This window comes from Heliangelus exortis, chromosome 10 (genome assembly GCF_036169615.1).
Source record: "Heliangelus exortis chromosome 10, bHelExo1.hap1, whole genome shotgun sequence".
NCBI classification, from domain to species: Eukaryota; Metazoa; Chordata; class Aves; order Apodiformes; family Trochilidae; genus Heliangelus; species Heliangelus exortis.
In genome coordinates, this window is record NC_092431.1 from 3,399,375 (window position 1) to 3,412,134 (window position 12,760).

The 12,760-nt window shown below is 38.7% G+C and overlaps 1 protein-coding gene across 4 annotated transcripts in view; it reads left to right on the forward strand.

Moving 5' to 3' along the window:
• Positions 1 to 12,760, forward strand: part of CTNNA2 (catenin alpha 2) — a 418,069-nt gene that overhangs the window by 308,243 nt on the left and 97,066 nt on the right. For all 4 annotated transcript variants that reach the window (XM_071753185.1, XM_071753183.1, XM_071753184.1 and 1 more), the window contains one exon: positions 1,277 to 1,357. In XM_071753185.1, coding sequence (XP_071609286.1) covers positions 1,277 to 1,357 — 81 coding nt within the window. The remainder of the gene's footprint in view (positions 1 to 1,276; positions 1,358 to 12,760) is intronic.

A 12,760-nucleotide genomic window follows, 5' to 3' on the forward strand; every position in this document is an offset into this window, starting at 1 on the left:
TGTGTTTTCTGGTGTCAGTTTGTATGATTAACTCCAGACTTTATAAAGGATTCTTTTTAAAAACCTAAGAGGTAAATTTATGTTTTATGTTAAATTCTGGGGGTACTTGACATTTTCATGTGTGAATTTCTAGATAAAAAAAAAAGAGGATGGGTTTTGCAGATATCTAAATGATCATAAATGCATTGCCTTCATATCATAATTACAATTACAGACAATAATAGAAAGCAGACATTCCCTTGATTGAATGCTGAAAGCAGAAGATTGAACACAGGCCACTTGCCAGCATGGCCGTGTAGAGCTGAAAACAGTTCTGTTCATTTTTGAGATCATTATTGAAGGGGTATGTTTAATCTCCATCCCACCTCAAAAGTGACTTTTCAATAGTTCCCAGAAATGTATGCTATTAGGCTCAGCTGGAGATAGAAAATCACTCTTAATCATATGCAAGGAGCAGTTCTAAATAGGAGTATTTGAAAACAGCACTGGGAAGGAAAGAGTACTGCCAGAAAAAAATGGAAGACCATTTTGATTCTTGATGAAAAGCTATTGAACAGAGTTCAATGTGGTAAGAGATGTGACAAATCTTTAGAGAAGCAGTTTTCTCTTAAGAGAAAGGTGATACAGCTGACAGTCACTTAATGCTTTTTGTGCCATTGAACCTAAAAAAAAAAAAAAAACACCCAACATTTTTTATTCATTCTTTATGAGCCACAAAAAGATTTTTCCCTCCCTTTTTAATCTTCGTGAGGATTCTTGCTTTGAGACTTCCTGCAGGAAAGTGTTTTAAATGGAAGTCTTCTTTATGCTGCACCTAATGTCTACCAATATGATTCCTCTTACAGGCACAGGGACCATTTTTCTGTCCTCAAGCTGTGTTGCTGCTTATTATCACGTTTAACATTCCCAGTGCCTGGCAGGATGGAGATTAGAAACTCTTAATATTCATTTTATAGTGAAAGGTCTTGCCAGATTTTTGGAGCATAGGCTGTAATATATGCACATAATTTATCGCTGGAAAAGTTCTGAGGTCTCTCGTGAGTCACCTTAATCTTTCTTCTCAATCTTTCTGCTTCCATTTTAGCTTTGTTTTAAAATAATTTGCTATACCCCCCGCATGTAAACATATTAAAAGCATCACATTGGAAATAACAACTTGATGGAATCTAACAAAAGGGATACATAGTTTTCCTTTGATAAATCTGTACTGTTTTATTTGAAAGTCTCTATTTTCCTGGAGTGCTCATCTCTAACTCCCAAATTTAATTTTTAACAGACTGGAAGGAAGGAGAAGGGGGACCCACTCAACATTGCAATTGACAAGATGACCAAGAAAACACGAGACCTTCGAAGACAGGTACCCTGTGCTTTTTATAATGCTGCTTGAATCACCAAGGGTCTCATTGCTTTTCAGCTTCAGACCATTTTTACCACTTGTAGAGGCATTAAGAATTTCTGTCCTTATGGCACTACATTACACTTGACATTAAGCAAAGGACTAGTCATTCCTGAGCCAAAAAATTTTAAAAAGGGAGACTGAAACATGTTCCAGTTGCAACATTCAATGGTCTTAATATGTGGGAGTGTAGGCAGATTGGCCAGACCTGCACTGCCTTTGCAGCCCAGCCACCCCAGTCATAAAAACACTGGCATATGTGCTTATTTTTATTTATTTGAATATTCTCATTGAAGTAACAGGAACGATGAGCAGAATATGGAAACGCTTGTATGAGCTGAGTATTTTCAAAGAAAAATTTCAAAATGCTGTATTAAATAAAGAGCCTATGAAGATACAAAGCTAATAAAAGGTTGCCTAGAGAGGTGGTAGATGCCTCATCTCTGGAAGCATTCCAGGTCAGGTTGGACAGGGCTCTGAGCAACCTGATTTAGTTGAAGATGTCCTGCCCACTGCAGGGAGGTTGGAATAGATAAATTTAAGGGTCTCTTCCAACCCAAACTATTCTGTGGTACTGCAAAGAATAGGTTAAACCATAAAGGCTGACATTTATCATTGTATTTGGTAATAAGGTTGAAAGATTTCTTTAAAAAAGCTTGAGATGGAAAAGAATGGAAGGGAGAGTGGCAAACAAAGAGGAGAAACCTTTCATAGGTTTCCTTTTACACTTTTTAAGTTAAGGCAGGTGGGATTGTCTTTTTTTACCTCTTTTTTCTCCTTTTGAGATGATCCCAATTCTGCATTTTCTGTAAAAATAAAAACAATTTAAACAGACTGCCTGCCCAGTCAGTCTACAGTTCTGCAAGACTAAGTAAGGACTTCATGTATCTTCAGATAGCTATTTGCATCATGATGGCTTCAGGAGAAGTGGCCTCTATGGGCATTTTGAATCAGTGCTCTGCACTGCTAGAACTCAGCTCAGTGAATTTCTTCCTTAAATCTCAGCAAACACGTTTGAGGATCATGTTCTCAGAGCTCGTTTCTCCAAAAAGTAAAAATTTTTCAATGGAGTAAGGAACAATATGTTTTACTGACTCCCCTGTATAAAGCCCAGCACCACATCTCTTGCCTGGCTTGTCACAGAAGATCTCTGCTGTTCTGACCTCCAAATTGAAGGGTTCCTAGGTTCTGCAGTGAAGCTTGTAGCATGTGTTCCCTCCCACCTCTGTTCTTCTTGCTTGAAGGAAGTAGCAGACTAGCACATGAGTTGCTGTTCTGTGTGAGGCTCTCAGCAGTAGCCTGAATTACTCATCTCTAAAGCCAAATTTACTCCTAAACGTGATATGAAAATGGCACCTTTCTTAATAAACTGTCTGCTTCTCGTGTATATTCAGCCCCTTGGGTGCTGAATTCAATCTCAGAAAGGTTGGAACTCTGCATGTGGGTAAAGTGAAGCACATATATAAATATTTTCATGTTTGGAAATGAAGCTTTTAATACAGTTTCTGGTATTTATGAAAGTTAATCACATAGGTATAATGTTTATTAAATTTTGCCAGTTGCTAGTAAACTAATCAAGATTAGATCATAATTGTGCCAGGCTTTTGCATGAGCACAGAGGAAGCTGGAGTCATCACATCTATAATCAACAGTATACATATGTGTGTCTACCCAGACCTGTCTATAACCCCCCCCCCAGCTAAATTTCAGAATAAAAGGATGTCACTGAGGGCTTGGTTTAATGGCTGGGGAGAAGGATTTGAAGGTTAAGAAGAAATGAACCACAGCTGAAATTGCAGTGTTAAACTATTGCAGTGTTTCTATTTTGGGCTAAATCATGGGAGAGGCAACCAACTTTGAATATCATCATGCTTTTTGGTTTTGATGAATCCCTTTTAAAGCAGCCTTGCTGGGCAGATTTAGGAAGCTTCGTGTTACCACCAGAAAGCTGCACAATCTACAAAATATATTTTGGTAATGAAGAAGGCATTATCTATTTTATTTGGTAGTCAGGCTCCCTTTCAAGGCTTCAGTAGTCAACCATTTAAGACTGATTTTTCTTACTCTCCCCAGGTTACTTAGCTTTTTATCTCTGAGATTTTATTTGATTATTTAAAGAACATGCAGACATGTGAAATGTTTGTGGTTGGGCTACACAGTGCTAAAATTCCACCTCAGGATTTACAGTCACATCAATAATAATTCCTATTCTGATGAAATTACATCTTTTACACTCATCATTTAGGCTCTCCTGGGCATTGGAAAATGACTGTAGAGATCTAATTGTATGTCTTAATATAAACTGCCAGTAAGAACATCAACCCAAGTCAGACTGAACAAATTCTTGGAAGCAGCTGAGTCTCACCAGCCCATAGCTCACTGTTGTCATTCCTTACTCTACTTGGCACAATTTGGAAGAAGCACAGAGTTGTGTGTCTGATACCCAGTTGTGCCAATTGGCAGGATTTGGGGTCTTTCTCCTCCCTGGTATGCAAGTCTGTTGTAAAAAAGCAAAACAAAACCTCAAAAACCCCACCAGAGACCTAAAAGCTGAACAAAATCATCTTTCCCTAGACCAGCAGTGAGGTGCTTGTTGCTGCCACTTATTTTGTCTGGTTTTTTACCTCCATAGGGAGAAAAAAAAAAAAATATTAACCCTATAGTTTCTATACTACAGCTGCTCCTGTGTCAAGCTTTGCAGCTCTGCAGTGACATTGAAACCAAGGCAGGCAGGAAGGACACACCAAAGAGGTTGGCAAACACATGAGCTGGGTACCCAGTGAGGACCAACATGGTCCATAGATCATTTGGAGTTGCCTGAGCAAGGCACCAGCTGTTCTGCTGTCACCACCACTGCTGTCCCACCTGGCAGTGCCTCTGCCTCCTGCCCTGCTGCCAGCAGCTCCTTCCCTTCCCTCCTCTCCCCTTCCAGCTATCAGCTGAGTTTGTTCAGTCTGGGTCAGGCAGTCCTTTTCTCCACAAGGAATAATAACCAAACCCATCAGTTTTCTCCTACAAAGCAGGTATCTGTCCTGCTGTCAGCAGCATCCTGGATTGAAGTAAAATAATTTTTCATTTTTGTCCATTCAAGCCAGGCTGATGTGTTGCGTGCCTCCAACTGGAAGAACTGCAGAGCAATAGGAAAGGTTTTTACCAGTGGTTTTCCATTTATACTGGAAATGAGGCTCTCATATAGCTGTCAAGGATTATTCATCCACCTCCCGCAGAATTACGTTTATACTGTTATTAAAACTAGTTACATCCTCATTATGAAATACTCAACAGAAAATATTCCCTTTCTTTAAAATTGAAAAACATCACCAGCTATCCAGAAATTTAATTTTTGAAAATAAAATTTATGACACGCTGACAGTGTCAGAAAATCACATTTGGATTTTTTTCAGTAGTTCCAAGTTTTCATTTTGTAGATTTGCAGATTATTTTAGCTTATCATTAAAAATATTAATATATACCTCGTAATAAATATTGAAAATTAAAAACTTTTTTTCAGAATTATAAAGAAAAATTTTAATTGTTCTAGGGCATTTTGAGAATTTTGAAATTTTCAGGATTTCTTCCGAAATAAAATAATAAAAAAAAGTTAAAAGTACTTAAAGGTGGGATTCTGGTGGCCCTTGCAGTTTTACACAACAAAACTTTATTATAAAATGTATTAAGAGGAACTGTGAAATGGAAAAAACAGAGTAAGATAAAAACCACCTACAGTTATTATCCTCCTGATCTTTTAGTCCCTTTTTGGTTAGAAATAGGCTAGAAATAAAACTTTCAAAAAGTTGAATATTGATCAGACAGATACCTCCTGTAAATTATTGACCCAAATCTGGTAAAACTAAGATCTTGGGGAGAAATTCTTGATCAGATGCAGTTTTCACCTCATTCATAGGTCTCTGAAAGTACTCCCAGTTCAGTGTTACAAGGGTTACAAGTCTGAATTAGAGAACAGGCTGTGTAAACTTCTTAGGTTTATTTGTCATACCATTTTTTTCTAACTCTTGAGAGGGAGTTTCTCCACTTGCTCTTTACATTGGTCACTTCCACTTAGATTCAGTTGGATCACTGCAGTTTCTGAATGCTATTTGTGGTAAAATTAATTGTTCATCACTTTGAAACCTGCCAAAAACTGAGATAGACTCTAGAGACTTTCAGAATAAAAGAAATGTGAGTACTTGCTCATGGAATAAGATGAAAGGGACACATAAAACTGGAAAAAAAAAAAAAAAAAGTGTTTGTTGGAACAGATTCATTGCAGCTAGGCCATACATCTCAAATTACACTGTGGATAGACACAAGATGTTTTCAGTCCATGGACTTAAATTAAATCCTCTTCAAGGATATGCAAAGCTTGCTTCATTACAGTGTGTAAATGCTTTGAAGAAAACACAAAACCCCCTCCAAATGAAGCAATTCTATCATCATTTTGCAGCCAAGCTAATGTTTCATGACCAAATGACTTGGCACATACTGTAAGGAGGGGCCAGTGGCACCTGGAAGTTGTATCCTGTTGCCTTGAATCATGATTTACTGCCATCATTTTTTAATTTATCCTTTCTCCTTTCTAAAATGCTCTGTGGAGCCAGCAGGAGTTACTGGCCAGTTTCAGAGGAATAGTCTGAAACACAGAAATTCCAAGTTGCTTCTGCAGGTGAAACTGCCTCATCCTAGGAGTTCTGTGTGGTACCAGCTGAAGGAGGTACACAGAAGCCCAAGGAAAGTGGGAGTGCTCAGAAACCAGACAAATTGACATCTTCAGAAGGAAGCAATGAACCTAAATCTAATGAAACTTAATAGATAACCAATGGCTTTGTGCTCCTTTGAGAATCATAGAATCATAGAATTGGCTGGGTTGGAAGGGACCTCAGAGCTCATCAAGTCCAACCCTTGACTCACTGCTGCAGTTCCCAGCCCATGGCACTGAGTGCCACATCCAGGCTCTTTTGAAATATCTCCAGGGATGGAGAATCCACCCCTTCCCTGGGCAGCCCATTCCAATGGCTGATCACCCTCTCCAGAAAGAAATTCTTTCTAATGTCCAACCTAAACCTCCCCTGGCACAACTTGAGACCTCTTGTGCCCTCTTGTCTTGCTGAGAGTTGCCTGGGAAAAGAGCCCAACCCCCCCTGGCTCCAACCTCCTTTCAGGGAGTTGGAGAGAGTGATGAGGTCTCCCCTGAGCCTCCTCTTCTCCAGCCTCAACACCCCCAGCTCCCTCAGCCCTTCCTCACAGCACTTGTGCTGGATCCCTTCCCAGCCTCCTTGCTCTTCTCTGGACCTGCTCCAGCACCTCAATCTCCTTCCTGAGCTGAGGGGCCCAGAACTGGACACAGGACTCAAGCTGTGGCCTCCCCAGGGCTGAGCACAGGGGCAGAATCCCTTCCCTGGACCTGCTGGCCACGCTGTTCCTGAGCCAGCCCAGGATGCCATTGGCCTTCTTGGCCACCTGGGCACACTGCTGCCTCCTCTTCAGCTTCCTGGCAATCCAGACTCCCAGCTCCCTTTCTGCCACTCTGTGCCCAGCCTGGAGCTCCCCATGGGGTTGTTGTGGCCAAAGTGCAGGAAAAGAAACTGAAAAGCACACTCCCAAAAAATGAAAACCTCATAATAAGGGAGCAGGGGGAAGAGAAAAAAAGAGAACTCTGGGAATTCAGACAACTCATGTCAACTCTGGAAAATGGGTGATAATATAAAGAAGCTGGTTTACCCTCAGTATCCCCTACAGCCCATGGAGAGCTCACCTTCAGAGGATGGTTTGGGGATTTGAGGACACATTTTGCTCATCTTCCTTCATGTGTAGGGAGTCAGAAGCAAACTGCTTCCTAGTTTAGACACCGAAAAGCTAGGAGGTAGACTTGTGTAGATAATTCTTCTGCTTTCAAGCTGTGGAGCCAGAAGAGAGTGCATTTCTTGGAGGGCTGGGGAAGCAAACTTTGCCTCATTAAATGTAGGATCTGATGCACCCTTTGTCGCAAGCAAGGAGGTAGCAGTTAAGGTTATAAATACTGAATATGTCTTTGTTTTTTGTTTTTTTTTTTTTTTATTTATTCAAGATCTGTATAATTTAAGGAGGGCTAAAAACAGAGAAAGAGAGAGGATCAGGGACCCTACCTAGCAGACATAACCCTGAGAATTTGTAGAAGAGTTGCTACAGCGTTCTAAAGATGCAGAACTCCACACATGTGTCAAGTAGTGGAAGAATATCCAAGAAGGTTGAAAATTTAGCCTTGTTTGAACATTTACCAAGGATTTATTTTGTGAAGGCAAAGTTGAAGCAAGGTCATACTTTAACAGATGATCCACAGGAGTCTTGTTAATGCTGTGTTACATTGCCAGAGATGAGGTATCGGTTGTTCCCAAGGGAAAGCACTGTGTGATAGGTGATATTGCCTCATTCTGCTGCCTGAAAATGCTTCTTGACAAAATGTTGGCATTTTTTAAGGGAGCCAGCCATAAGTCAGTCTAAGTGTCTTTGAACCTCAGGCCACCTGCTGCATCAGCTCTTGCTCATTAGAAACTTATCACCTTTTCCTTGCTGCTTAATCGGTTCTGGTTTTGCCTGCAGGGACTCCAGTGCTCTTGATTATGGAAATCTGGAAGCTGCCTTTCAGAAAGCAGTCTATCAAATGCTAACACAGATTTATTTCCTTGCTAGCTTTACATCTTTGTTTCTTGTGTGCATTTAATGGGGGGTGCAATTCATTGCCTGCACATCAGTACTTCTTTGTTGGGTTTCAGCAGCAGCTTTTACGTGGGTATGAAACAAGAATCTGCTGTGATAATGGGCAAAGATACTGATGCTGCACCTAATATTGAGTCTTTTGCTCTTTCAGCTTTCATTGAATTTGTAGTCCCTCCTTAAAGCAGCTGAAGTCAGCATACTCTGAATTTTACCAGCTTGGACTGAAAGAAATGAAAGCCCCTGGCATGCTCTTCAATACTGCATCCACTTTTTGTCTCCTGCCTAACTGGTGTGTTTACTTTAGGAAAGGTTTTAGAAAAATATCTAAAAAAACTGGTCTAAAAAGTTGGAGGCAATGAACCCTTATTTAACTAGCATTTAATTGTGGTTTTTGCACTGAACTTACTAGAATGCACGTGTCTGTCTCCCCCAAAATGCACAACTTCTAGATGTTTTTCACTGTGACATTGAGGTTTTTATGATGCTCTGAAGTGCTTCAGAGGAAATTGAGAGTGTTTTAATACTGCTGATTTACTCTTTCAGGTCTGCAGTAATTTCCTTACTGCCTAATTATAAGGCTCAGTTTAATTTACTCTACACATAATGTTTACTGATGCACATATGGTGCCATATTTCAGCAAACTCTACCCATATCAGGTAGTTTTCTGTAAGGCTACAGTCTGTAATATTTTCATCAAATAAAGGAAACTTTGATTTGCTACATAATACAATGAATTATTTTTGTCTAACAAAATATACGGAGTGTAGCAACAGCTACTTGTGCATTTTAAAATAGGGGCTTGACTTTTTAAACTTCTTTTTTTAAAAAAAAACCTGAATGAAGTTGTGAGATTTAGCTTTCCAAGGGGGCTCATGAAGAATTATGATGCAAAACTCAGTGACAGCTATATTGCATTAGAGTAGATTACTGCACAGAGTTTGTCTATTATTCCTGGAATAATGAGCCATCATAAAAGCTCACATATTTCAATGTTTTTACTTTGTACTTACACCAGGAACTTTAGAAGACATCTATCTCTGTAATCACTGCAGAGAAACAAGTAGGGAGTTAAAACTCTTTTCAATGAAAGACACTGTAAATGTGGGAGAAACTCAACAGAAGTGTGTAAAGTTGCTGCTAGAAAGAAAAAAAAAACCCACAACACACATACACACAAAAAAAACCCAAAGAAAAAAACTCCAAAAACCTATTCAGAGAACTTTCTATTGATGATAGTTTTACACAAAGAAGCTTCCACTGTTCTGTAGTGTCAGCCAGAGAATGACCTGTGGTCACATCAGCTAAAGAAACTTCTAGGAGCTTGGATTCATAAAGAGTGCTTCAAATTTTGGTTCTCATTACCAGTAATGCAGTAGCATGAGGTGGAGAGCACTATAAATGTAGAGAAAAACTTAGTCCTTTTTCAAAGACTCCTATAATTCTGCCCTCCTAATGGATTTATGAGCAATGGCAAAGCATGTAGAATTTAATTTCCAAATGGAATTCCAGTGCTGCATTTGTTTCATAATTAACTTTTTTTTTTTTTTTTTTTTTTTTTTTTTTTTTTTTTTGTGGTAACACTATTTCTAACGTATAATATGTCTTTAATGCTACTTGTTAATTAAGAAACTAGAAATATTAAAAGTTTTGTTTGCAGTTTTTCCTTTGTAGAAAACACTGTCAATGAGAAGAAAACAAAGTAAAATAAAAATGAAAACCAAACCAAAAAAACCCAGCCACCAACTTAAAAGAAACCCAATGAAAAAAACCCCAGACTGTGATGATGCAGAAAGGACTTTTCTGAAAGGCAAGGATAGTAAGTGATAATATCAGGTATCAGTCATCTCTGTCCAAGGTGCAGGATCTGTGTGTGACTTTGACTGTTGGAAAAGTTGATGAGAAATCCATTTTTGCAGAACAAAATCAATTTTTAATCTTGTTTCAACCATTGTCTTGAACTCCAATAGACCAGTTGGCCAAAGACAGTTCCCATCAGCTTTTGTTGGGATTACATCTCTAGGTCTTAGAGAAGCTGGTGGTAATTTTCACTGAGCCATCCTGTTCCTGCAGCTGGTGTAGGTGGGAATCTATGACACATTTAGCACTTTGTTGACCATTTAAAGCTCATTAGATCTAATTTCTTTAACTTAGAGCATAACTTCATTAAGGGTTTTCATAGACTTGCTTCCCATTTGTAACCAAATTGCTATTTAACCTCCCCAGAACAGTTCTGTCTCCAATTATTTTTTTATTTACTGCATTTCTTAAAAAAAGCAAGCTCCAAAGTCACTCTATTTTATTTAAATATCATTTCAACAGAGCCTGAGGCAACACATCAAGATCCACAGTGTGTTTTGGTTCTTGGTTCAATCCATGATTTTTTTCCTTCCTCACTACCTTCCTCTTTATCACACCTCTTTTGCATCAGACCCTCTAGTTTTGCCATCTTGATGATGTTTTTGACACTTTACAGCCCTCCTCAGTTTTCACAAGGATATTTTTAAAAGCTACTATGGTTCTATTCATAATTGTTAGAAATCATAAATATTTGCTACTACCCCAGCACTTCAGTCAGCTCTGGGATTTTATTCTATCCAGACATGAAAAAACAGCAAGAGTTTTTGCTCTGATTTTTTCTGAATCCTTTGTAGTGACCTACAACTAGGAGGAGGGTTGTGGGTTGTTTTGTGTGAGTCACGCTCTTTTTCAAAGTTCTGGTCCAAGTTTGTCACTTCAAGGTACTTTTCATTAGAAAATTCATCCCCAGTCTTTTTCTGGCCAGGAAAGTTTCTCTTTAGAGAGAATAAAGTTCACACAGAGAAAAATAGATGAAGAAATATGATCAGTCTTTGTGACAGCATTTCTTCCTGAATTTTTCTAGGCTCAAATCTTCTACATTTTTAGGTAATATATTCCAGAAATATATAGTTTGAGTGTGATGCATGCTTTAAATGTAATCTTATTTTTGCTGTTTAATCTATCAGACACAATTAGCAGCAGAAGGATTCACATCCCCCAGTCCAACATTTTTTGGTCACATCTTCATGGATTGCACTGTGCAGAATAATTTGGGAGTCTCTTCAACACTCTGCTGCAGTAGCTTCTAATGGTCACTGCCTTATTCTCCAGAACTCAATTTCACACTATATTGGAGGAGCCACTGCAGTGGAGAGGGCTTTATTTTCATCTCTTTCAATTAAATTCCTACCTGTTTGGGAGTGCTCTGCAGCTGCAAAACTGGAGCTGGGTGCAGCTTGTAATGCATGTGAGATAGAAAAGGGTGAATAAGGTACTCCCTAGTAAACTTTTGTTACAGATAGCTTTATACTGGCAGGCTTTATAGTTTAACAATCTGTTATAGTCATTAATCTCCTGCTGTGACTTTACCTTCCAGTGTCAGGATTAGGCATTTAATTCTCTACTAGACTGTAAGTAGCACTGGGACATTTTGATTCTAAAATTGTTATATAGCCATGGAAAACATCATTTCAGTGGGCAGTTTAACCTCTTTGAGCTCAATTATAGCTGTGAATCAACAATGATAAACCAGCCCTAAATAGTGTTTAGAACAGGAGAACATGGTGCTATCAAAAAGAGCAACTGACTCTGCACCATAAACTGACTAAATTGACTCAACTGGAAAGACATAAAATCTGCCTTGTGGTAAACCATACTTTTAAAAATATTTGCAGGTTTTGATGTTTTCTTTTTTTATCTTTGTGCTGGTCTGGCAAACATTATTCTGTTAGCTACGTGTTAATTAATAAAGTTTTCTCCATGGCAAAATGAATTCAACAAGTCCTTTAGGTAATGTGCTTTCTCCTCTAACAAATGGAGTTTCATGCAGTGGAAACTACCCACACTTTGCAGTCACCTCTAGCTTAAAAATTCAGTGGGGAAAAAAAACCCAACAAGCTAGAGCATTGTCTTATGAGTAATCGTTTGTGTCATAATATTTGCATCAGTATGCAGGGTAAATCAAGGCACTGCAAAGACATTTGGTAATGTACAAGCACAAGATCTCACTTTGGGTTTAGAATAAAACTTGACATGTCTTTGCCTCATGTTTTATGACCATTTAAATTCAAGTCACAGGCTTCTCCCATTCCCTTTGCAACTGATGTTGGTTGCATGAAGCAGTAAAATCCGTGGGTGCATAAGCCATCATTTTGTCTGGAGTTTGTTGCAGTACACAGAGGGAAATACAAGATTAGTTTTCCAGCAGTTATTTACCTTGATGAATAGCCCTGATTGTATCAAATAGACTGGTAATGCTGAGCAAATACTTTTAAATGTCTTGTCTTGTGCAATTAATATTGCCTTGTCATGTATCCATTTGAGCTAGTGGATGAATGTCTTATGTTCATACTCCTGTCACATAGAACAAATGATTTTGTCAAGTGGTTCTTTATAGCTTGGGCTGATGGATGGCAAAATTTGTGGTCTCCTGCGTATGTAAAAGGTGTTAACTGCACCTTTCAACTCCAGTGCAAGGGCATCAGACTCAGACTCAGATAACTGATTTCTAAAGGAATTATGATGCATGTTTACATGAGGGATCAGAAATATGCTTCTGACATCTATGATTAATACAGCATATTAAAATAGAATTTGTTAATTTTATATTTGTCAAGCCTGTGACAGTCAGAATTCAGGGTGGGTTTGTTGTT